General features: G+C 51.2%; 1 protein-coding gene across 1 annotated transcript in view; it reads right to left on the bottom strand.

Annotated features, from left to right (window-relative positions):
- LOC123777051 (acid-sensing ion channel 2) overlaps nucleotides 1–23,632 on the bottom strand; it is an 88,383-nt gene extending 64,751 nt beyond the window's left edge. The window contains exons 1-2 of the mRNA XM_045773508.2: nucleotides 23,487–23,632; nucleotides 2,741–2,868 (exon numbers count right to left, since the gene is read on the bottom strand). Of these exons, the coding sequence (XP_045629464.2) occupies nucleotides 2,741–2,868; nucleotides 23,487–23,610 (252 nt within the window). The 5' untranslated portion in view covers nucleotides 23,611–23,632. The remainder of the gene's footprint in view (nucleotides 1–2,740; nucleotides 2,869–23,486) is intronic.
- Nucleotides 23,633–25,487: the final 1,855 nt, after the last annotated feature.

The raw sequence follows: 25,487 nt of genomic DNA, 5'->3' as shown, positions 1-25,487 counted from the left end.
CCGTGATTTGATATGCCACCGAGGAAGAAATAGCACTGCTAATTTTAGCTATAAGATGCAATTGATTGAGAACCAAATCCCCATTTCAGAAATGTTAAAATGTGAAAAAAATACACAGTTGACTCTAGCACAAGACAGGTCTGTGCCCTTACATGCGGATTTTTTTGGATAAATATAGTACAAAACGGTAAATGTATTTTCTCTTCCCTATGATTTTCTTAGCATTTTCTTTGCTCTAGCTTACTTGACTTTGGTATGTAACCCACAGAACATGCAAAATATGTGTTAATTGACTCTGTTATTGGTAAGGCTTCTGGTCAACAGTAGGCTATTACTAATTCAGTTTTGGGGGGGGGTCAAAGCTTATAGGCAGATTTTTGACTCTCTGAGGGTCAGTGCCCCTAACGCCCGAGTTGTTCAAAAGCCAACTGTACTTCTTAGAATCACTGAAATGCCGTGTTTGAGAATCAGGGTCAGCTGGATACTAACGGCGGAATGAGAATACACAAATGGGACCAATCCTCAAGTTATACTCGGCTTCCCATTATTTAATTATTGTTTTTTGTTTGTGAAAGGAACCACTAATTTGTAGGCTCTGCGGGACAGACCCTGGGTTTCTTTTGTTCACCACCGTAACTCCGCCACCTTGTTCATAGCTGGGGTTCAGCAAATATTTGCTGAATGAATAAATGAAACAAAGAACCACATTATAAAACATGTGGAAAACCCAGGAAAGAAAATAAACCATTCACAATTCCCCCACTGTGGGTATTTTGGCTTGTTTCCTTCGAGTCTTATTTCCTATGAATATGCTTTTTTATATACACGTAAACATAATTTATTATTAGATTTAGCTCCGGGATGTGTTTTTGTATTTCTCTATTAATATGAATGAAATGATGAGATGAGATGATGCAGAAAGGCTTTGAAGATTTGTAAAATGTTTAAGCAAATATCTTCTTATTAGTTAGAATACTCATAAGCAACACTGCTATGAATGAGGCTGATTTTCTGAGAACACACTTCAAAGCAAACAACAGATTTGTTCTCTGAAGCCTGGAATGGGCTGTCCCCGCATACCGCTCACCGCGGGGAGTCCCTCGGTCTCCTTTTGGAAGGAGAAAGAGACTCAAGGGTTCTTAGAAGTCCTGAGCTCCAGCTTCCCACTCAGGCCAGAAATTTCTTTAGTGTCACTCATGGAGGGTAAGTCCCTGCCTGAGAAAACTCAAGCCTGCCAAAAGAATTTACTATTGGCTCCAGCCAACACCTAAAGACCTGGCATCCGTCCCCTTGTCTTTGTGACCAGATAGGAGCCTAACTCTGACAAGAGCCAGTTAGCACACCCAGGTGGGTTTCTCATGAAGCAATCTCCCCTTCTCATTTTCTGCCATTTTTCACTTCCCTGACTCCGCCCCAGGCCATTCTGCGCCCCTCCCTTCCCCTCACGTTTCCATTAAGATGCCCAGTCACCTCTGTGAAAATGGAAGTTGAGTTCCGTTCGTGCTGAACCCTTGTCCCTACTGCAACGGAATGTTTTCGATTAAAATCTGTCCTTGTCACTTTAACGAGCGTCTGGCTTTGCTTACCGTTGGCAGCACTCACAAGCCCATCAGGCCAGTGGGTTCTGGGCTCACCAGGGCTGCCTGTCCGTCTGCATGCCTGGACTTGTTAGTCTATGTTCGCACCCTTTCCGACTCAAATCCTCAGCCTTGAGCTTGGCAGCCTGTCGTCTGCTTCGTGCCCTCCTTCTCTATCCTTAAGGATGAGGTTTTCTGGTTGACCACTTGGTTCCCACCTGGCCCACGCTTGCGTGCTCATTTCTGACCTCTCCACCTGCCTCAGCCTCTGGGGCCCATGGAGGCCAGCCAGCCTCCCAGCCCCCTCCCCCTCACTGTTCTCCCCGATTCTCCCTTTCTCACCCCTAGACCTCGTGCTCCCACCACTCACAGACCTCGCTCTTTGCCTTGGCCTCGCAGGGCACGTTGTCTTGGATGATCTGGTTTAGGGCTCAGAGTCTCTCCGGTGTTTATTTCAGGCAAACCAGGAGGTAAGAGAAAGAAAGTGTCCCTGTGTCTGTCTGCAGTCCTGCTTTGAGACCTCCTCCCTACTGAGAATTTTCCAAGTTCTTCCTTCTGAGACGTGAAACCCACGTCAGACATAAGACTCTCCCTGTCCTCACTCCCCTGACATGCAGAATTGATGTGGCACTCGTGGCCTGCTGGACAGTCATCTCCCTGGTGCGACATCAGAGAGAGCAGGCAGGAACCCGTGCAAGAGGCTTCCCTCCACTTACACTCTATTACAAGAATGACACCCCCATCTCTTTTCCTTTTTGTAGGCCATTCAGAGTTGTATCAACATGAGTGATGAAACACATGGCCCTGGTCATGCAGGTTCCCTTAGCTTCCAATGTTTCCCCTCCCCCTGAAGAGATCTCCACCCCCCCAAGAAGGTTCTGGAAAAAACCCTCACCCAATTCAATGAAAAAGAAAGTAAGCTGGGTTTCTCTCACACCCAATTTTAAGAACCGACAGGTGGTACGTGGTAGTTGGGTTACAGAGTCTAGCTGATATCTTTCTCCAATTTCTACGTGAGCCCCTGTCCCGAGACCAGCCCTGCTCAGGCCTCTTGAGTGGACTCCGAGCCTTCCAGAAGTGGGAGTCCCATTTCTCCTCCTCATGCCTCTGCAGGTGGCCGGCGTAGGCCCAGGACCACTGGTCCAGGGAGCCCAGAAACTTACCCTCTGCTCCTGGGTGGCCACGAAAGTCTGGAACCCTGGAGCCACCCCAAAGCCCAGTTCTTGGATGAAAGGTGGCTCAGACTGACTGTGAATCTGCACTTTCACTCCTGCTTCAAATGTCGTTTCCTCTGAAAGGACAAAGACAGACAGAGCCATGGGTCAGTGACAGCGGATGCTCACGGACTCCTGGGATTGAGAAGCTCAAGGGGACAGTAGAAAGGCCACGTGGTGGGTAGCATCATGGCCTGCAAAGGTGTCCACATCCTCATCCCTGGAAACTATGAAGATGTCACTTTGCACAGCAGAAGGGACACTGCAGGTGGGATTAAATTAGGGACCTGGAGATGGGGAGGTTATCCTGGATTATCCGCACAGCCCGATGTCATCACAAGGGTCCTCGTGGGAGGGAGCCAGGAGGGTCAGAGTCAGAGAGAGAATGGAAGAAAGCTTTGCTGCTGGCTTTGGACATGGAAGCAGGAGCCACCAGCCGGGGGATGCAGGCAGCTGCTAGTCACTGGGCAAGGCAGGGGGGATGGATTTTCCCTGTGGATCCCCCACAAGGAAGGCAGCCCTGCCAACACCCAGATTTTAGCCCCGTGAGACCGGGTTTTGGACTTTGGGCATCCAGAACTAAAACAGAATAAATCTGTGTTGTTTGAAGCCAGTAAGGCTGTGGCATCTATTACGGTAGCTGTCAGAAGCTAATCCAGGCCAGTTAAGCCAACTCTTTGCTTCGGTCTCCAACACTATAAAACGGGATTAGGAAGTGAGTCAAGCACCTTTATTTCATTCACTAGTTTCTTTACTGGGCCATGAGCTGAAGGCGGGGGGATTAGGAGGGGGCACGGATGGTGACACAGCAGTAGAAATGAAAATAGAGGACTTGCTTGTGTGCTGGAGCTGCAGGAGATGGGCAACCAGAAGAGAAGCTTCTGCCTGTCTTTCATTTGGCAAGAGAAATGGCCCTTGGCAGTGCGAGGTGGCAGGAGTGGTGGAAGGTGATGGGATGGCGGAGCCTGGCTCATCCTAAAGGGTCACAATTGGTGGAGAATGCACCTTTGGGATATGTGAGCCTTTCCCAGGTCTCCTCTGTCGTACTCTTTCCAAAAGGCCTGCAGAGGGAGCTTTCCAGCAGGCAAAAATGCACAGCTCTCTCCCGTGCTGATAAGGAGCCCAGCCTCCCTAACCTGCCACCCCCACCCCCTTTTCCAGCCTTGCTCAGGGCAGTCTCCTGCTTCATGGCGCCAGGTGGTCCAACCCTCCTGGGCTGCCCAGACTGGTTGGTACTGGTTTCTGCTCTGCATGGCTGCACAGGCATTTCCTTCTGCCTGGAATGCCTTTCAACCTTGTCCACCTGACCAATCTCCCTACTCGTCACTGAAGATTCAGTCCCCAGCCCCACCCAAAGCAAACCCTTCTCTTGCTCTGTTGCGTTCTTTACATATGCTCGATGAAGCTTCTGCCCTGCCTGGAGTATCCCGAGGCCAAGCTCTGGGCCGTCTCCCTGGATCTCAAAGGTCCTGTGTAGGGCCAGGCCATCTAGCAGGTACACAGGCAATGCTTGCTGAGTGCATAAGGGATTTGTGACTCAAACCTCACTCAGTTATTAACGGACAAGGCCGATCTAGAGTCCACATCGAGGAGTGTTCTCCAAGAAGGGAATGGGGAGACGATGGGTAAATGTAGGAAAGGGGGAAGATGGATTAGTGGGGGAGAAATGGAGGTTGAAGCCAGGGAGGGAGGGAGGTGTTAGCCCTGGGACCATAGCCTGGGGACGAACACTGCGAGGAAGGAAGGGCTGGGGGCCAGGCACGGGAATGGGCACGACCTACAGACAGCTTGGCAGCCAGTGACGGAGGCAGGGGAAGGGGGTTGGCGCTGGGTGAGAATTCCAAGGTAGGGGTACACGGACAGAGGGCTTAGCAGGCACACAAGACTTAGCAGGAAGGGTAGGCAGGGGTTCCGGAGTCCAGACTTGGAGCCCAGGGGCTGACGTGGGGTTCAGGCAGAAGAGACCCTCAGCCAGGAATCCTGTGTTCGAGGAATGGAGAGCATCCCAGGCAATCCACAAACACCCCCCCTTCCCTCCAGTGGTCAAGTGTTCTGCTATTTCTTTAGCCAGATTGTCCATGCAGACGGTTGCCTGAATGTCCCAGGATGTCCGTGGTTTAGGGCCCGTCTCTCCCGTGGATGGTGAACGCCGCAGAGACGTGAGCGCCCCTTATTCCTTCCCATGCCCATCAGGGAAGGGGACTGCGGGAGATGGAGGATGGGTGGGAGGGGGAGGGGTGAGCCTGCCCAGGGGAGGGGTTGAGGAGAGGTCAGGAGTCTGAAGAACGGCTCGGATGGGGAAGGAGCGAAAGCGGCGTGATGCTGGGATCACGGGGATGCTCGTGCTTGGATGAACTGAAGGCACGTTCAGTGAGCTGCAGGGGGTGGGATGGGAGAGATGCCAAAACTTGTTTTCTGGAGTTCTCTGAAGCTGCGTGCCTGCTATATAACTGAGCTTAGGAAGCCTGAGAGCCAGTAAGACCGGCTCAAAGGAGGGGACCCGCGGCTTACAGGGAGAAATGGAAAGTGAAGCCTTTCTGTCAGAAATGCTTCGAGTAATGGGCAAAGCGGACAGGCCAGGCATGCCTGCCCTGTGAGAGCCGCCTGAAGCCAGTCAGACTGGGCTGGGATTTGGAAGGGGAGTTCATTCCAGAAGCAGCAGGGGCTGGAGCAGAGTACCTTTCTAAATAATCTCATAACATTACAAATAGCCAGCGACCGGATGGGCACAGAAGAGAGAGATGGATAAGGTTTCCACTCTCTTCAGAGAACTTTCTGCCAAAATGGAATATTCTAGAATCTTTGCTATCCAACATAGGAGCCACTAGCCACACGAAGTGTGACTGAGATTCTAATTAACTAATTAACTCCTCCCCCCACCTTTACCGAGGTATAACTGACAAGTTGTGAGATACAGTATACGATGTGATGATCTGATATACGTACACTTCTGGAAGGATCTCCCCATCAGATTAATTAATATATCTATCACCTCACATACTTAGCTTTTTTTTTTGCTTGCCTTATTTTTAATTGAATTTAAATTTAATTAATTAACTTAAATTTAAATTGCCACATGTGGCTAGTGACAACGTCAGTGGGCAGTGCCGCTGGAGAACGTTAGCGGTGCGCAGACCCCAGGTGTCTCAGAGCATCAGGGACGGCAAGGACGCCACCCCCCTGCTTTCCTAAGCAGGTGCCCCTGGGGGGTCTCCGGCCTGGAGGCCTTGGGTGATTTGGGTGGGGCTCTGGTCAAGCAGGGCTGTGCGTCTTCACGGCCGTCGTCCGAGACCCTCTCTGGCCATGCTTCCCCCACAGCACCATTTATTCTCACATCTCCACATAGTTTGTTTCTCTTCCTTCATGGAACTGGCCTCGGCTGCCCTCTGTGGGGCATTCTCCAGTCTAATAGTGAACAGCCCCCTTCCAGTCTCTGCCCCGTACCCACCCGCAGTTTCTTGCACTTCCTGGACACGGACTCTCTCGGTGCAATGATGAAGACCCAATTTAAGAGCTGAAGTCATCCAACATAGGCTGCTTGAGCCCAAGGCTCAGATCAGGTACCTCAGAGGTTCTCAAACTGGAATGCACATTGAAATCACGTAGGGAGCTCTGGGTGACGATTCTGGGGACCCACCCCTAGATCCGGTCACTCTGGGCTGGAGCCCAGGCATCTGCATTCCCAGAGATTTGGCTATACATTATCTGAGGTCAAACACATTTGGGCAAGTAGCAATCTAGTTCAGAGAGTGGAATTGACTTGCCCAAGGTCACACAGCAAGTCAAGGGTAGAACAGGGGCTGGAAGTCAGGTCCCCTGACTTCCAATTCATTCCCTGCCCTTTGGCAGCTGTGAGTCTGCCCGGGGTCTGGTTGGACACAGGGAAATGCCAGCATGGCACACTGCCTGTCCGCGTGGCAGGAGTCGGGGTGGGGTGGGGTGGGGGCTCTCCGGCGGGGATGCAGGCTGCACATATCACCACGGCAGCAGCATCTGTAACGATAAGAGTGACTGGGACCACCCACACAATTTTTGGGTCCCAGCGCAAAATGAAAACCTGGGGCCCCTTCTTAAAAAATTATTATGACTTTCAAGACAGCCCCAGCAGAGCCTCAAACCAAGAGTGTGGCCCTTCGGAGCACGCGGACCTGTGCACGGGCCGCGCATCGAAGGAGCCAGCCCCGACAAGAACCCAGACTGACGTGGGCAGAATTCTTCACAGCCTCGTAGTCCCCTCACCGCCAAAGGATTCGACACGGAGCCGCTTCACGGTGCGGCCCCAAGTGCAGTGAAGGATTTGTTTACATATCATGAACACCAGGATTCAAAGCCCCCGAGAGAGAGAGCACGCGAGAGAGCACAGAGAAAGGGAAAGTTACCCCACACGCGGCGTTAGGAGCCCTTGTTAATTAGGACCAAACATGAAAGATCATGTTGGATCAGGAGGAAGGCGGTAAGGCGCGTCCAGACTGCAGAAGCCTGGAAACCGCAGCCCTTTTCAGGAGCACGACCACGGCCGGCTCAAGGTGAGGTCTACCTGTAGAGGGTTTTCTGGGTGCGCAGAAAGGATTTGGGACCCCTGCGGGAGGAGACGGGGGAGCCATGGGCGGAATGCATAATGGGGCCCGGAAAGTACATCGCAATAAAAGAAGCTTAAATCTTTAATCTTTGCAAATTACAGGAAACATGCCGAGGAAATAAACACGAGGGAAGTAGGAAGGGAAGATTTTCTGAAAAGCCGGAGGAATTCTCTAAGTTAAGGCAGGGATGTGTTGATACAGAGCAATCTGTGTTGGCTGAAGCCGACTTTATAACAGTGGCTAGGCTACTAGCTGCAGGGGAGAGGGTGGGAGAGGGGCCAGCCACATAGGGGGGGTGGTCTCAGTGCAGGGTAGCCTCCACTGGCCAGTCCTCTGCACTCTGCTCTCTGCCCTAGGAGCTGCACCTGTAGAGACCATCCTGATGGGCTCCTTTGCCCTCTGGCTTCTGGCTGGGTTCAGCCAGTGGTCCGCAGGAAACTGGAGGAGAGAGGAGTCAGTCTGGGATATTCAGTCTCTTAGTTCTATTTGCTGGGTCACTGCGGGTTAGCTGCACAGCACCCTGGAAAGCCACAGCTTGGGGCTGGGGGGCTAAGGGGAGCTCTCTGTATTGCTCTCTGGGTTCTGAGGCCAGCTCTTTTCCCCTTTCCCTAGGCATTATCCTGGCTGTCCTGCTGCCAGGCTCGGGACAATGCACCGCCCTCATTGCCCTCCCCAAGCCTTGCCCACACCTTTGTCAACAGACCTTCATTCGTCTTTCCTTGTATCACCCAGTCTGTTCATTGCCTTGCTCGGGTCCTCCTTGGTCCAGCCCCCAGAGGGCATCTAGTACCGAAGCTCTGATAGACAACTAGAGGCCCCTATGCGGCACCATGCATGGAAGGACGGCCGTTGTGTCTGAGCACGCTTGGCAGGAGACTTCACTGACGGGGCGGTCCGTGGTTTTCAAAGTTCATCTTATATTGAGCCGAACACTGCCTGTTTACAGATATCCCCCTGCTCCCAACTCCAACCCTTCAACCCCACTTGACCCCCCCCTTCAAGGATCTGAAGGTACATACCGTAACTGTAACCAGAGTTTCTTGTTGCCATGCTAACCTTGCCCAGTGGCCCTGACCCCAGTGTGTCTCATTTCTGGAAGCTTTGCTAGTGGGGGTACGTTCAGGGAGGTGCTTTGGCCTGGAGAGGCTTCTGTGCAGAGGGGCTCAGGACCCTCTCCCCATCTCCCACAGGACAGCCAATAGCCCTTCGTGGTGTATGGACATCCTGGGGACACTGGGTGGGGCCCCAGTGAGCAGAGTTCACACCCAGGGTAGAGAACCCTTTTCCCCAGGGAGTGAGCTGGGCATTCTAAGAGAGGTGGAAACGGGCCCTTCTACCTGATGGGTCAGAACTAGACAGAGCCTAGGACAGTTGGTGAAAGGCTTGGAGCTCTGGGGTCAGGCAGGGTAAGGTCAAGTCCAGCTCTGGGACCTTTGGCAAGTTATTTAATCTCTTGGAGCCTCATTTTTCTGCAAAAGTTGCAGAATGGGTTTGGACATAATAATGGATCTGTCTTCATAGGACTATTGCCATTGCACAGAAAGCCCTTAGCACAGAGTCTGGTGATTAAGAAAAGCTCACTAACTTGTAGTGCTATCGTCATCATTATTCAGCGTTTCTGGCTTTCTACAAAACCTAGCTGGATCAGCGGCTCTTTCCCACTCCTCCTTCCTCCGGGACTCCCTGCCCCTAGACTGGCCCTTCTCCTCCCCTTCCATCTGGTTGACCCCTACCCAGCTTCTCTGTCCTCACCTCCTGGAAGCCTTCCTCCATTGGATGTCCCAATGTCTGGTACTTACCTTTTTCACTTAACCCTCTCTCTCTACTAAGACTGGGAGATGCTTGGTGACAGAGTCAATGTTTTATTTATGCATCTATGCATAATGCTCGGCACATAGTAGGGGTCAGACACTCTTGTCGAGGGGAACAAATAGCACAGCTGATCTCTGAGACTCACAGAGTCCCAGCCTCTCATTTTACAGCAGAGACACAGAGATGCCAAGAGGGTGGCACATTTGTCTGGGTCTCATAGGCGAGTTTTTGGCCAAGATGGGTCCACATGAGGCCTGCCCAGCCAGCTCAGGACCCTCGGTCACAGTCTCAAGGCAGCAGGTGGCGATTCAGAGACTGGCGGGCAGCTGTGTAGGGACTTAAGCTGGGGGTGCGCAGCAGAGACTGCCCGTGACATCCCCCTGAAGGGACCCAGCTGGTGTTACCGTCTTGTGTGGCTGCTATCTGCCTGACTCCTGTGGCCCACGACATCACAGTGGGGGTGAGACTCAGCCTTTGGGCCTCGCTGCTCCCCATGATCAGGGAGAGAGGCCCCGAGTGTCCAGATCCATGTTTCTGCCAGGTAGGGGAGGGGCCCAGCCTGTCTGTCTGTCTGCCTGCCACCCCCCCGACCCCCTGCGCCTGGCCCCCCACTGGCTTCTCCAGCTCTGCCACTGCTAACTAGATGCTGGGGCTTGGCCCTGCAATTCCCTGGGGACTGAAGCGTGTGTGTGTGTGTGTGTGTGTGTGTGTGTGTGTGTGTGTGTGAGACAGAGAGAGAGACAGAGGTAGGATGGTGAGAGAGAAACTCTGAAATCGCTCTCATCTCCTCTTACTTCCCTGAAACATCTCCTGAGCGTGCTGCTGTTCACAGAAACAAAGAAAGACCCGGCCTTCCTGCAGGCCCCGGGCGTTCGCCACCGTTTCACGTTCACCCCCTCCTTCACTGGGCCATACGTACCGAGAGCCTAGCGTGGACACGTGCCATGGCCAAAGACTGGGGGCCCAGCAGGGAATGGAGCAGGGCCTGCGTCCTCATGGAGCTCCCATTCGGGGTGGGGCAGACCACAACCAGGGACACATGCAGCAGCGGGCCAGCCATGCCAAGTGCTGGGGGAGAAGCCGGGGTGAGGACAGTGAGAGCGCGGGCAGGGCCGCTGTGATTCTCCCAGAGGGAGACTTGACGTGACCGTCTTTGGGCAGGGACCTGACTGAAGTGGGAGGGCGGGTCATAGGATGACCCTGGGTGTGTGTTCTGGGCAGAGGGACCAGCAAGTGCAGAAGCCCCGAGACAGGTATGCACTCGGCTTATTCTCAGAGCCACGGCGACAGTCACCCCAAGAGGTAGGCTTATTATAGACACAAAAACAAATGTTTTACAGAGAAGAAAATAAGGGCTCAGAGCGGTCAGCTGGCTGTAGCCACACCAGGCAAATCCAGCATCAAATCCTGGCTGTCTGTCCCCAAGGCTCTGCTCTTTGCCTTCTGACACCTGGCCTCGTTCGGAGATCGTGCCTTTCCGGTGTCACTGACCGCACTCTCCATTGGGTAGTTCCCCTTGGAGAGCCTGCAGGCCTGGCCTCTGAGCCACTCAGCATTGCATCCCCTACAGCCCGCGGCGAACGACTATACTGGCAGGAGTGTGCTGAGCTTTGGGGCTTTCACAGACTTCACTTCCCGTATCCTCCCAGCCATCCTGAGACAGGTGTCAATATTCCCATTTACAGAAATACAAATAAATATATATAAATATATAAAATTATAATTTTTTTTACATTGTATCTATTTTACAGATAAAGAAACCAAAGTCCAAATAAAGGAAAGGACAGGCCCAGGGTCTGTGATTCATGGCTGCATAGAATTTTGGAGCTAGGAGAGTCCTTGACACTGCTTGAATCCAACTAACTTCTCATCTTGCAGGTGAGAAAATTGAGACCCACAGGAAAGAGCGTGGCCAATGGCCACGTGGCAAGTGGTGGCGTGGCAGAGCCCAGGAACCGGGTATCTTGACTCCCCCGCCTCCTCTGCCCTTTGTCAGTTGGCTAGAGGAAGCACTGGTCTCAAGTGACAAGCCGATGAGGGTTCAAGCTGTACAGGGTGGAGGGAGAGAAGCATGTAATTGACATTGGGTTCAGCAGCTTGTGTTCTCTCCTCTCAGAGTTCAGGGGAAAGCTCACGTGTGGGACAGTGACAATGACAGGGATGACGTCCTAGCCCTAGCCCTTGAGAACTCTGGTGGAAAGGGTCTGCCACGCACCGTTTGGGTGGTCCACTACAGGCGCCATCTTGGTTCCTGCTTCTCTTCTGGCATGCCCAGAGGAATCCTGGGAGGCCAAGGTTGGGCCCTGAAAAGGGGAGTGGGGAACAGTCCCCAGAAAAGTGTGGGCTCTGAAATCATGGAGCCCTGGGTCTGACTGCCAGCCCCACCACTTAATAACTGTGTGACCTCAGGCAAATTATATCACCTCTCTGAGTCTTAGTGTCCTCTTGTTTAAATTAAAGGGGGGGGGGGCTGATCCCTCAGGTGACTTTGAGGCCTGCAAGTCTATGAGCTGGGGATTATGAACACACCTCCTAACCTCACTGCATCTCATTTTAATTTCCTGAAAACTAGATTAAAAAAACCCCAACATGGCTGTTCAGCACTCGCAAGTCAGAGGAGGCTGAGTTTTCTAAAGACGACACGAAGAATCCCCGAATCGCTGCCTGGCTAACGGTGGGCTGTGTGCGTCTTACGCTCCCTGCCTACCCCTCCCTTGGCAGGCCCAGTTGAGCAGAGAGCCTAGGGGAGCAAATCCGAACCCAGCATGGAGACAGGGACGCGCACACTCCATTGCTCACAGGCGACATTTGGAGGCTAGACCAGCTCTGGAGGAAGAAAAATCAACACTGTGTCCCCAAGCCTGATGGGCTGCAGTTATGTCTGTTCGGGGCAGCGGCATGAGGTAGCGGGCGTCACACCCACAGCTCCTTTTCAAGTGGCCACGACAGTGCGGTGAGGACGGCAAACCTCAGCCCCGTCCCGCAGAGCCTCAAAGCCCCTCTGACATGATTTGGCAAAACCGTTAACCAAGTGTTGCCCAAAGCAACCTTTTTATCCCCCCTTTTCTTTTTCTGTTTTCATTATTCAGAAACACTAGCTCTTGGCGGGAAGAACCAAGGACCAAATCAGAGATACGGATTCAAGTGCTGGTTCCAATACTTCTTAGCCATGAGGTCATGGGAAAGGCACTCAGCCCCTCAGAGACTTGCTTACTTACCACCTGTTAAATGGGTTAATCTGTTAAATGATTAGAAGTGCTCAGTCTACATCGTAAGAGTGTATGAGGATCAGAGGAGAGAATGCGGGTGAAGCGTGTTGCGTACTGTAGAGTGATGTGCCCGTGTTGGGGAAGGAGAGGGTTAACGTCGGGTCTTAGTTACGCAACAGAGACGAGTGGCTTCATTTGACACATTCCTGTTAAACAGGATGTTTAACCACAACCACACGTTAGTGAAGGCACCCGCATGGACTTTGGTCTACTCTCGTTACAAAAAGATTTGTTCCAAGGATTCTTTAAATAATGAGTTTCCCTGGTGCATTCAGGCTCAGAGATGATAAACTCCTTGCTGAGAAGGGTGATGAGCCTGGGTGGGCAACCAACATGCAGGAGACACCGCCCTTGAAAAGCCGTCAGGAAGAGCCACGGATCCGGAATTGTAGGGGAAGTTGGCGGATGATTGAGATTCTATATATAAAAATTCTGTTTACACACGCTGGTGACGGAAGTTAGGTACAACCAGATGCCAAACAGACCACGTATATAGATTGTGATTTAATTACGGAAGTCAAAGTCATTCAAAATATGACTTTCTGTTATTGAATATATTCTCAATCAGTGGCTATAAAAAGCATGAGAGCGTCCATGCGGGGGGTGACGTCAGAGAAATATCTAGATGTGAAAAAGACATCCTCGTACTTCCAAAGGGTGGGAAAGGTGGTCTGGAGCAGAGCTTCTCCTACGAGAACATGAATCAGCCAGGGATCCTGTTACAATGCAGATTTGGGTTGGACTCTAGATTCTGCATTTCTGACGAGCTCCGAGGGGACGCTGTTGCTGCTGGTTGGAGGACCACCTTTTGGGGTGTAGGACTCACAGGAGAGCATTGATGTGTTAGCTGAGCACACCAGATCTGGTGGGATCTGGCTTCTGCCCACCTGTCCAGCTCGGGGTCTCAGGCTTAGGGCCAGCTACCCCGGACACCCCGGGCTGTTCTCGGCCTTTGCTCCAGATTCTCCTCCCTCTGTTCGGCCTCCCACCTCCTCACGACTCACACCCTCTCTGACTCCCATCCTCTGCCTGGCTGCCTGGCAGACAGGCCTGGGAAGAGGCCCAAAGATCACCTCCTCTCTGAAGCCTCCCCTGACTTGCCCTTTTCCTCCTTTCCGGAACCCATCACCTGCTCCTTCTATCCTTACCAGTTAGAGCACTCGATGACATTTAATTGTTTACACGCGCCCAGGTTGCAAAAGTCTGGCACCCTGTAGGCACTGTATGTGAGCAATGTTGGATCAAAGCATTTCCATCTCCTACATAAAAGGAACCTCAAGATAGTCCCTAGACTGTGACCTCCTTGCAAACCTGGACTGTGCCCTTCATGGGTATCCCTGAGGGTCTGGCCCACCGTAGGTAGTCTTGGCAATTTACTGAATGGGAGGACACGAGCTCCGAGGTGGGTCTGTTTCGCCTGGATATGGCCCTCAGACCACTGCCTGCCAGGCTGCGACGTCTCACTAGAGCACGCGTAGTTTCCGCACAGCACTTAGCGTGTGCACGGGGCGCTGCTTCTCAGAACGATAAAAGTCCGTTTTCTGGCTGCTTCATGGATGCTTGTCTCCAATGGTGCTTCTGACTTGCAGCGTCCTTTCTCCCGATTCCTTGGCACCTGCCGAGCCTCCCCGCCCCCATCCAGAGCAAAGGCCCACTCTGAGAGTGAGCCCGGAACCCCAGCTGGTTGCCGCACGTCCCTGGGTTCCCGACTCTCAGGATTCGGGCTGGAGCCTGCGCCTCTCCTTCCGGGAAGGTCCTCGGCACCAGGCACCGTGACAAGAGCGCTTCCTGGGAGCAGAGATGTCAGAGAAACCATAGTAACCATCTGCTTCCACTCTTGCTACGTCCCGTTTGTGATGGAAGATAGAAATTGTGCTACTCATGATCGCCACTCAGGCCTTCCAGCTATGCAGAGAAGTTCGGATCATTTTAAATTTAATTTTAATTTTTATCGAAGCAATATATGTACATAATTTAAGAAGCCAAATGATACCGCAAGGCTTTTAATGAAAAACAGCAGAGTTGGGCTCCACCTCTCCCCGAGCCTCGATTTTCAGAGACAGCTACTTTCAACCGTGTGAGCTGTTTCTTCTCGTATACACTTCCATATTTCCATGGACATCAATTGCTCGAAAGATATTTCTTGGTTTTAAAAAATTACAGGTATTATCCACCAAGTTCCTCCCATGGGAGATGATGAGGCTATAGACTTTCTCCACGAGGTGGCCTCTCCATTTCTTTTCCTTCCATCCTCCTGTAGACTTACACGCTATTTTGGTTAAGCCAGTCTGCAGCTTTTACTGAATTAGGTATAAATATTGCCCTCACTCCAGCCTTGTCGTATCTAATGATTTCCATCTTTTTCTTGTGACACTCTTTTGTGTTTCCTGTTTTTTTTTTCTTTTTCTTTTTTGGTTTGTTTGGCTTGCCATCTATCACAGAAATGCCAACCTCATAGAAACAGAGGAGAAGGGGCGCCTGGGTGGCACAGCGGTTAAGCGCCTGCCTTCGGCTCAGGGTGTGATCCCGGCATTATGGGATTGAGCCCCACATCAGGCTCTTCAGCTATGAGCCTGCTTCTGCCTCTCCCACTCCCCCTGCTTGTGTTCCCTCTCTCTCGCTGGCTGTCTCTATCTCTGTCAAATAAATAAATAAAATCTTTAAAAAAAAAAAAAAAAGAAACAGAGGAGAAAAGTGGCTCCTAGGGGGTAAGGGTGGGAGAAATAGACAAAGGTTGGTGAAAGAGCACCAACTTTCAAGACAAGTAAGTTCAGAGGGTGTAACGTAAAACACGGTGACTGTAGATGATAACACTGTCTGGTATATTTGAAATCTGCGAAGGGAGTAGAACTTGAATGCTCTCACCAAAAAATATATTTTATATATTAATATATAATGTATATATTAATCATATATTAACATACAAATATAATTTTTATATTAATTATGATTGCATTATTGATAGATATAGATTATTTGACAGAGAGAGAGAGGGCGTGTGCACGAGCAGGGGGAGGGGCAAAGGGAGAGGGAGAGAGAAAATCTCAAGCAGACTCCCAGCTGAGCATGGAGCCCCCACCTGGGGCTCGATCTCATGACCCTGAGATCATGACCCGAGCCAAAACCAAGAGTCGGACCCTTAACTGACTGTGCCACCCAGGCGCCCCTGAAATATATTTGAAACCAAATATTTGTAGCCTGCTGGGTAAAGAATCCTATTTTAGAAAAGAAAGATTTCCCATCCTTCCTCTCTGCCCAGTGTCCTCTGGTTTCAATTGCATCTGCTGAGAAGTCCCAGGTCTTGCTGATTGTAGATCTTTCGTATGTGATTTGTTTTTTCTCTCCAAAAACTCTTAAGGTTTTCTCTTTATCTCTGTTAGCCTGAATTTCTCGAGGATGCGTCTTGGTCTGGTTGTTCTGCCGCTTACTGCGGACATGACTCGGTGAATTCTTTGGTTACGGATAATCACGTGCTTCAGCCAGGAACTCTTCATATCTTACCTCTCTGCCAACATCCTTTCCTCCATTCTATCTGGTGTGTTATTCTGAAACTCCCGGTAGGAGCGTGTTCGACTTCCTGGATTTACCCTCTCATTTTCACATTTTTTTCTCTCCCGTTTTCCATCTGTTTGCCTTTTTGTTTTACTTTTCAGGAGATTTCCTCAGTTCCAACCCTTCTATTTTTTTTTAATGTAATCATATTTTAATTTCCAGGAGTTAAAAAAACCACAATGTTTCCTTTGCATGTTACTTGTTAATAGCGTCCTATTTTAATAGCTTGTGTTTATGGATACAATATCATCTCTCATCCCTTAAGAATTTTTTTTTTTTAAAGATTTTATTTATTTATTCAACAGGATAGAGACAGCCAGTGAGAGAGGGAACACAAGCAGGGGGAGTGGGAGAGGAAGAAGCAGGCTCATAGCGGAAGAGCCTGATGTGGGGCTCGATCCCATAATGCCAGGATCACGCCCTGAGCCGAAGGCAGACGCTTAACCGCTGTGCCACCCAGGCGCCCCTCTTGAGAATTTTTTAAGAGTGGTTTGACGTTTCCTTCAGCTCCCTGCATTCATTTTGTATTTACCAAACGCTTACATAGTGCCTCATATTATTCACGCATTTTCTAAGTACTTCATAAATACTAACTCATTTCAGTCTTCCTAACAACCTGACAGAGTAGACAATACTATTATTCTTATTTTAGAGGTGAGGAACTGGGGCTCAGAGAGCTTAAGTAACTTGCCCAAAGTCACACAGCTGGTAAGTTGTGTAGCTGGGATTTGAACCCAGGCTCTGGTCTGGCTCTTGAGCTTGTGCCGTTCATCATTATGTCTATTTCCTCACAGTTCCTTTTTTGTTTGGCTGGTGTGGTTCCTTTCCTGTCAGTGGCTTCCCTCAAAAGCCAGGCGTTTGGCTGTCCACTCATAATTAAGAGGGACTTAAAAGCTGCACAGTCATTCCTGGGGGTGGGAGGACTTACTAAGGGACTTCCCTCTGGCGGGATCTAACCAGGCCGTCGTGTCTGGGGACTCCTGACTGTCGTTCTCTGTGGACCTTTTCTCTTGAGCCTGTCAGTCTCTCCAGAAAGGGATTCCCCCAGACCTCTGGAGGTAGTAAGGTAGATTAGCCTGGCTGGGGCCTCACTCCTCAGTAAGCCGACCTTGACCTCATCTCCCTGTTTTCTGTACGGTACCTCACCCGTGCCTCAGCTCTGTCTGGTTTCCCCACGCCTAGCGCCGGTCCGTTTCATCTCGTCGGGTCCTGGGGTGCAGAGAGGTACTTGTCTGGGTATCTGGGAGACTTAACAGCTCCTTTTACAGACTTTGAACTAATTCTCCTAGTTTTCCCTACCTCTTATCCCTATCTTTAGCAGGGTCCGATGCCTCTGATTCCTGACTCTTCCTGGGGGTTCAGTGGTGAGAACCGTGTGGCTTTAGTCGGCTTTTCAGTGTAGACCCTTATCCCTGAGCTTTGTCTGCCACACGCCGAGTCAATGACCACCTGCCTTCCATCTTCCCAAAACTTGCTGACGTTGACTGTTGCCTTCTTTCCCATCCTGTCATTGTGTGTTCGTACTTCAAAAAAAAAAAAAAAAAAAATCTGTGATGGCCATTTCGGTGGGGTGTATGGAGGGAGCCTCCAGAAATACTTCTGTTCAATCTACCATGTTCAACCAGAAATCTGGACTGCCAACCTCCCCAAGACTCCGGAGCTCCGCAGACACACCACGAGCTCCTTTCACCATCCCCAGAGAAGGGACAGAGATGTTTGGAGTTGGTCTCTGGGATGTACACAGCCACGGAACCAATGGACACCATTTATTTCCCCGGGAACATCAGGCGTCCTTCCAATGCTTTTCAAACTGGGTTCCTTGGAGCCCTAGGGTTCCTCAGGGTGGGCCATAGTGAGCATGGGGCAATCACACTGAGGTCCCCATCTCCAGGTGAACCAGAGCAGTTCTACCCTTATCTGTTCTGTAGCTGGAGCTGTGCTAGAGCTTTTGTTCGACACAAGGATGCTGCTATTGAGGAAAAAAAAGGGAAAAATAGAAAAGGAAAAGTTTAACAGACCTATCATTATATGCCATTCTCTCTTCAGAGATGTCACCTGGACCGTTTTTTTCCCCCCTGAGCTATTTTCATGGCAGTGCTTTTACAATCACATTTTGAACATTAAAGGCACGTAGTGAAAGAATTGCTTTTGGGTTCATGCGTGGGTTTTTAGCTTGGTTCAACTACTTAACGAGATGTGTGTTCTTGGGAGGCTCACTCAGCCCTTCTGAGCCCCCGTTTCTTTGTCTTACAGGGGGGATGGCAACACCTTGTTAGGAGGGTGACTGAAAGGGTTCGTGGGATAGAAAATTCACAGCCCATAGCAGCCACGCAGGAACGCCAGTTTCTCTCTTGCCCTGACCCCGTCAGTGGGCACAGTATTCCCCCCTCTCAACAAATGTATTAACAAATATTTACTGGCCTGGTGTGCATCAGTGAGCCAGAGGGTCCAGGATCCCTGCCCTCTTGGAGCATATGTTTTAGCGGAAGGGGATCGACAAGAAAAAAATAAGTACGTAAATCCCACGGTGTATTTGAAGGTGACACATCATGGAGAAAAGGAGAAGCAGAGGAGAGAAGGAGGGGTGAGGCGTGGGGTGAGTCATCTGGGTAACCCTCCGTGGGAGGGTGATATCTGAGCAAAGACTTGGTGGAGGTGAGGTGATTGGCCATGCGGGTCTGAGCAGAGAGAATTCTAGGCAGAGGGAGTGGAGAATGCAGAGGCCCTCAAGTAAGAGTGTTCCTGGAGTTTTCAAGGTGTCTCAGAGAAGCCAGGGTGGCCAGAGCCAAGTGAACAAGGGCACAGAGTAGGAGGTGATGAGGCTGACAGTGGATAATAAGGTGCCAGAAATTTACCTCCATTAGAGCATAGGCCCTCAACGTAATTCCTTTGCTCAAAGATATAATATTGGGTTCATTTTTCTTTCTTTTTAAAAATATTTATTTATTTGAGAGAGAGAGAGCATGGGTAGGGCCAAAGGGAGAGGGAGAATCTCAAGCAGACTCCCCACTGAGCATGGAGCCCAAAGCAGGGCTTGATTTCAAGATCCCGAGATCATGACCTGAGCCAAAATCAAGAGTCGGACGCTTAACTGACTGAGCCACCCAGGCACCCCCCTCAGGTTCATTTTTCTAAATACTAGGATTTGGGGAAATCGAGGCAGATTATATTCAATAAAAAGTGTGTTCTGCATGGTGTGAATGAAGGCTAGAGGGAGAAGAGAAAGGGAGGAGACTTATCTGAAGTCTTTCCAACTTTTGACCCTATGTATCTAGAATCTGAGGCCATTTGACAGCCTCCTATACGCCAATTCCAGTTTCTTCAGAGGTGACCCATCCCCAGCCCTTACCCTCAGCCCTACCTCCCCCAGCATGGCCCTTCACGGGACTTTCTCTTGGGAACCCCTTCCCCAGCTGCCATCCACCCAGCTTCCTCAGGGCTCTTCAGTCCTTCTATAACCTCGCTCCCCCGGTCACTGCTTATTGGTCCAGGTGTGGGCACCCAACTGACCCATGGGCCAATGATTTCCTTCCCTGGTTATTATTATTATTTTTTAATAGGAGACCTGGGAGAGTCTCAGAATAGTCTCTTGCTGGTGATAGGATGTGTAGAACAGAAAACTATTGGCAGTCACGTGTGGAAAAATATATATGTGTGGAAAAGTCCTGTCTGTAGTGAGAGAGAATAAAGCAACTCAGAGAGGTGAGGTGAGAGAAGCAGGGACCCCAGGGGGCCCCAGCCCTTGGTTCCAGTTGTTTCTGACGCTGCATCCTCGCTCGCCCGCTGTTTGGTTGTTGAAGCTTGCCTTGGATTCCGGGGGCAATACAATTCCTTTTATGGCTCAGCTTGTTTGAATTTGGTTTCTCTCATGTGCAACCTAGATAACCCACTGCCTATTTCTTTTATCTTTTGAAGTTACTCAGAGGCATCTACACAGAGTTTCATTTTTAACAACCTCCCACCTGCCTTCAATTTAATTTCCTTTAGAAAACACTGGCCATGAAATCTGCACTTCTACGGTCTAGGATGGTTTTCTGTCCTCGTTCTATTTTGCGAGCTCCTCCGTGAGAAAGGTTTCCGTGGCCAAAGGCATTTGAGAAATAAATGCTGCATGCGATATTCCTACTCGGATAGTCGTGATGTAGCATATTCAAGAATTCCTGCAATCCATAAATGTGTTGCACTTTGTCTAAGCAGGGGTCCCAGATCCTTGTTATTCCTGGAACATGTAATATCCCCAGTCCTGACATTCCGACATACTGTCGAGGTCCATAGGGGATGGAGCCTGCCTTCTTTAAAATGGCATAGTTCTGGGGTGTCCTGCATAAGGAGGTTTGGCCAAGAGGGCTTCCTGGTGTGGGGCATTGTCAGCCTGGGGGGAAGGACACTTGATAATTTTCATAGTCGTCTGTCTTCGCTAAGCCTGAGCCCGTGGGGCTGGGGCTCCATTCAAAGGGGGTACTTTTTTCAAATTCACTCAGGCATCAAAGGTCCTTCCTGTCTGCCAGAATTACACCCAGAGGAGTGGTTCCCTCACTGCTTCCTTTAATTTCTGAGCAATGAAGCTGTCCGTGAGGCAAGGCCAAAGTATCAGAGGCTCTGTGTTGAGCAGAATGAGATTTCCAGAGGTTGAGTTACTTCAGGATCCCTGTTCCAGGGGTGGGATATTTAGGACAGGCTCTGGCTCTGGGACAGTTTGACGATCCCCCCATGCTCATCATTATCACCCCTCCACTGTCTGCAGTTTGCAGAGAGCTCTCGCGTGCTTCCTTCAGCCATCCTGAAAAGTCGATGGGTTTGTTTTTGTGGTTGACCTCTGTTACACGGGAGGACATGGAGGCCCATTCACGAGTCCTCATCACACAGCTAGTCAAGGAAGAGCTGGGGATTTCATCTTGGGTCTGACTCTATAATGGCGCTTTCCTGTCCTATTACACTGCCTGCCATCAAGCTGTCTGTGGCTACTCCCTCAACCGCCATATTTAGATTCCTCTCTTCTCCATCATCACCCAGATATCTCTGACAAAGACTTGGGAATTGAGAGGAGAGGGGAATGCCAAGGAAGCAAGATGGCGTCTGTGGGGCCACAGGGCTTGCAGGTCCAGAAGGCAACCTCCCTCTTGAGGACCATGGCAGGACTCGGCCTGAAGCTGCCCACAGTCCTTTGGAGCAAAGAGCAAGCAGCAAGATGTGACCATGTTTCCTCAGGTACCTCAGGGACAAGCAACCCTTACCTGTCAGAGTCCACCCTTCATCCTACACACCTCACTCCTACCCACGTGATCACGTGCGTACACCACACTCCCCACCAGCCCATGAAACAAGAGGTTTTGAGGCTACCAGGGTGTCCAAAAGGTGCTCATTGCTCAGTGACTTCTCAGCCTAAGAAAAGGTACAGTCAAGGAAGCCTGGATGTGAGGGTTCAGGCCATCAGGCTGGGCAGCCTGGGTGAAGTCCCCTAACCTCAGCCTCCTTCCCTGCTTAAGTGGGGCTAAAGAGCCCTCTCTACCACTCACGGCTTTGGTGAGGGGAAGGCCAGGACTGAAGAATGTGGGAGGTGGCCGCAGAGGCAAACATCCAGGAAGCCGACAAAAGCAGTCTCAACTGTGCTCCCCGGTGTGGTAACCACTAGCCCCCCGTGGCCATTTAAATTAATCGAAATGACATGATATTAAAGACTCCGTTCTTCCGTCCCATGAGCCACATTTCAAATGCTCCGTTGTGGCTACCGTATCGGACAGTGCAGCTAGAGAGCATTCCCTCCATGTCTGCAGAAAGTTCTACGGGACAACACCGAGCAGTCTCCCCTCTGACTGGTTTCTTGTGGCCCCTGCCCTTGCTCTCACCCCTTCCTTCTTCATGCAGACTCCTTCCCCAGCCACCCAACCCCAGAGACCATGGTTGGAGTGAGGAGGGCTGGGGGAGCATAAGGGATAAGCTCAAGCTGCCGGCAGGAGTGAGGCTGTCCTCTTCTGCGGGCCAGTTTGGCTGCCTACTGAGACGATAAGCTCCTGAAAGGCAGGGTCTCTGTCTGGTGTCTTCTGCCTCCCTGACCATGCCCTGCACAGTGTTAGGCACATAGGTCTTCGAGCACGATCATGGTCCACTGGGGCTAACTGGGGTTCCAGAAGCTTGGGTCAGTACAGCCCTGGCTTGGCCATGGCTTTCCTGCGTGATGTCTAGAAGGTCACCCCGCCAGGCCGCAGTTCTCCCTCCACCAAGGAGCAAGGGGATTGGCTGGAAGAGATGATCTCAGAGCTTTCCTGCTCTATCCATCCACAGCATCAGGAGGCAGATGCAGATTCCCTGGGCCAGGCCCTGTGGTTGGAGCCCATTCTATCAGCGGCCAGTGCTCAGACCCAAGGCCAGACCCCACAGGGAGCTGTGCTGTGTGAAGATGTGTGTGATGGGGTGCCTGGCATTGTGTGTGTGTGTGAGTGTGCGTGTTCATATGTGGACGTATACATTTGCTAGCTCCCACATCAAGGTAACAACATTACCACGCAAACGCATAACTAACCTGTATTCGGGTAATGGGTGTGAGGTCTTCGGGACACATTCTTATTGCCCATTTCTCCCCTTTTCCCCTGGTGATTTGATAAACAAATATGTTCCAGTGTCTACAAAGCAGAGCCTCTTTTGGGAGACCAAGACCCAGCTCCTAGGACCCAGGGTTGTCTACAGATCCCCATGGTCCCAGGACACAGGCTGAGCTCAGGGATGTTCTGGAAAACCAGGCTCTGCCAGTCAGCTCTCAAGGATGCCAGAGCCCGGCACAAACCCAGAACTTCGTCTGTTTGCTGGAGGGCAGGGGCACCGGATTTAGAAAAGCGGACGGAGCCCACTAAGCATCTCCTCACCTTAATGTCCTCACCGTGGCGCAAAGCCCGCCATAGTACGCACAGCTAATGAACGGTTTGCTCAATGACTAGACTAATAAATGAGTGCATGAGCTAACTCGGGGCCTGTACACACAGGCCCCCCACGGGCTCACCCAGGCCTGGAGCCAGGCCCCTGAGTCCATGCCCTTCGGCTTTCCAACCCAGCAAGCTCCTCCACCTTCCCCCAGCGGGAGGAGCCACTTCCCTTGCTGCTGGGCCTCCTTGGCTGGGTTGGGATAGTCAAGATGCTGGAAGAGGAAGGGGCCGGTCCGTGTCTTCCTCTTCTCCTGAAATCAAGCCACCTGCCTGCCCAATCATGCCTTGCTTCATGCCTCCTTCCCAACACCCCGCTCTGCCCGGCTGCCCTCCCTTTCCAGTATTCCTGTCATCTGCCCCCTCCCATCTACTGAAATCCGAGGAAGCCCAGAGCATCAGTCCGTGCAGGGACATCCTTACTCTCCACTGGTATGTTGCTGTCCTGCTGATAGACAGCGGTCCTTCATAGCCTGGGCCAAGACAGCCCACCTGAAGCAAACCAGTCTTCCAGAGTCCTGTAGCCCTCCGCCACCGCCCACAGCCCCGGTCCCTGTGCCCAGCTCACCTGTCTCTCCCCAGATGGGCAGGTATTCATCTTGCTGAATGTCCAGCATGATCTCCAGCCCGTTGCCTGTCCCGCCCTTGACCGTGGTGAGCAGAGGTTTGCCATCCTCGCCTGAGTTAAACATGTAACACTTTCCATATTTTGTAAACACCTGAGGGAGAGAGGAAAGGGAGAGCAGCACATGAGTGACCAGACTAGAGACTGGTGAGACCCGAGGGGTGCAACATCAGGCCAGGGTCCCCACAGCCCATCCCAGTCAAGCCCTCTCGAGGACCAATGATTCCTCACTGTGGCTGATGGCTGGACTTGTGCCAAGCGGGATTCTGACATCAAAGAACAAATCTGGACACACTCTGGGGTCTGTTGCAATGGGATCTGGTGTCTTCTCCCTCTGGGCACACTCCCCCACCCCGGGTGGTCCTGTCCATCTTCCAAATGTGGAACATCATCTGTAAGCCAATCTGCACCTCCAGCCCCAAGCTCTCTCCTGGCCTCCAGACTCACTGATCCCAGCACCTGATAAGGGTGACTTCAGGGGCCCCAGAGTCCCCTGACACTCAGGGAGTCCCAGTGGGAACAAACGTCCTCAGGTTTGCCACCCGACCCAGGGAAATATCCCAGGGAATAGCATCACCACCTGCCAAGAGGTTCAAGCCAGACCCTCAGAGTGGCTGTCCACTCTTCCACTTCCTCACCCCCATGTCCGATTAGCCACCAAGGCCTATCAAGGCCGTCTCTACATCCAGCATGCATTTCACCTTTTCTTTACTGCACTCTGCCGTAACCCAGGACCCAGGCATTGCTTGCCTGGGCTGCTATGGTTTCTTAGCTGGGCTCCTGGATTCCAGACCACCTTCTCCAGCCCATCCTCCAACTTTGCTGTGGCTCCCTCTTTCTAAAATGTAAACCTCACCTTGCTAATCCTGTGCTTAAAATCCATCAGGGCTCCCCAGCGCCCATAGGCTAAAATCTAGGCCCTCCGTACCCAGCCTTCTATGATGCCCTCTGCCCACTCCATCCTCCCGCTCCCTATCTGTGTCCATGGGAATCCACTAGAAGGGAAGCTCCATGCATTCGGGGACTACATCTGCTTGTTTGCTGAGGTACTTATCCCAGTCTGGTACCTGGCACGTGGGGGTGCTCCAGAAATAGATGTTGAATGAATGAATGAATGAATGAATGAATGAGTGAATGAGTGAGTGATGAGTGGGTGGATGGAGTCAGATCAGACAACCTGCTGTTTCACACACTTCTGGCTTTCTATTTGCTGCTTCTGCTACCTGTAACTCCTCTAACTCCTCTTCCTGCCTGGACAGCCTCTAGCTGTTGTCCAAGACTGGACTGATGCGTCTCCTCCAGGAAGCCTTCCTGAGCCCCAGGACCAAGTTGGGCTATGTCCCTCCTCCCCGTTCCCCTTGCTCCTTCACCACAGCAACTATCACATGGCCCCAAATGGTTGGTCCGCATCTCTCCTGAACGTGACTTTGCCGCTCACTTCTGAATCCAAGGACTTACTACAATGCCTGCCACCCAGTAGGTATTTGGACACGTTTGTTTGATGATTACCTGATTACAACGATGTGGTGTGATGGTGTGGTGGTGTGATGGTGTGATGGTGTGGGAAGAGCCCAGGGCAAGGAATGCAGAGATCTTTGTCCACGTTTGACGTTGCCACTCATTAGTTGGGAACCAAATAAACCCTCCAAGCCTCAACTTCTCCATCTATAAAATGGGAGTTCTCGCCCTTTCCTTAGTACCTCTCAAGGTTACTGAGAAGATCAGCTGGGGTAATACATGCACACGTGCTTTGAAAACTATAAAAGCTTTCTACAAATGCTATGGGTTATTATGCTTACATAACTGCTTTGGAACGTCGAGCCGAAGCCAAATTACATCTGGCAAAATTGGCTGGAAGAGAGCCAGGCCAACTGTATTGGGTTCCTGCAGCCACTGAGTTTGGGCCCAGACCCCTCCTTGGCCATGCTCCCCTGAGCTGTTCCC

Source organism: Ursus americanus, chromosome 23 (genome assembly GCF_024610735.1).
Source record: "Ursus americanus isolate L20-20 chromosome 23, mUrsAme1.1.p, whole genome shotgun sequence".
NCBI classification, from domain to species: domain Eukaryota; kingdom Metazoa; phylum Chordata; class Mammalia; order Carnivora; family Ursidae; genus Ursus; species Ursus americanus.
This window is presented reverse-complemented; position numbering and strand designations above follow the sequence as displayed.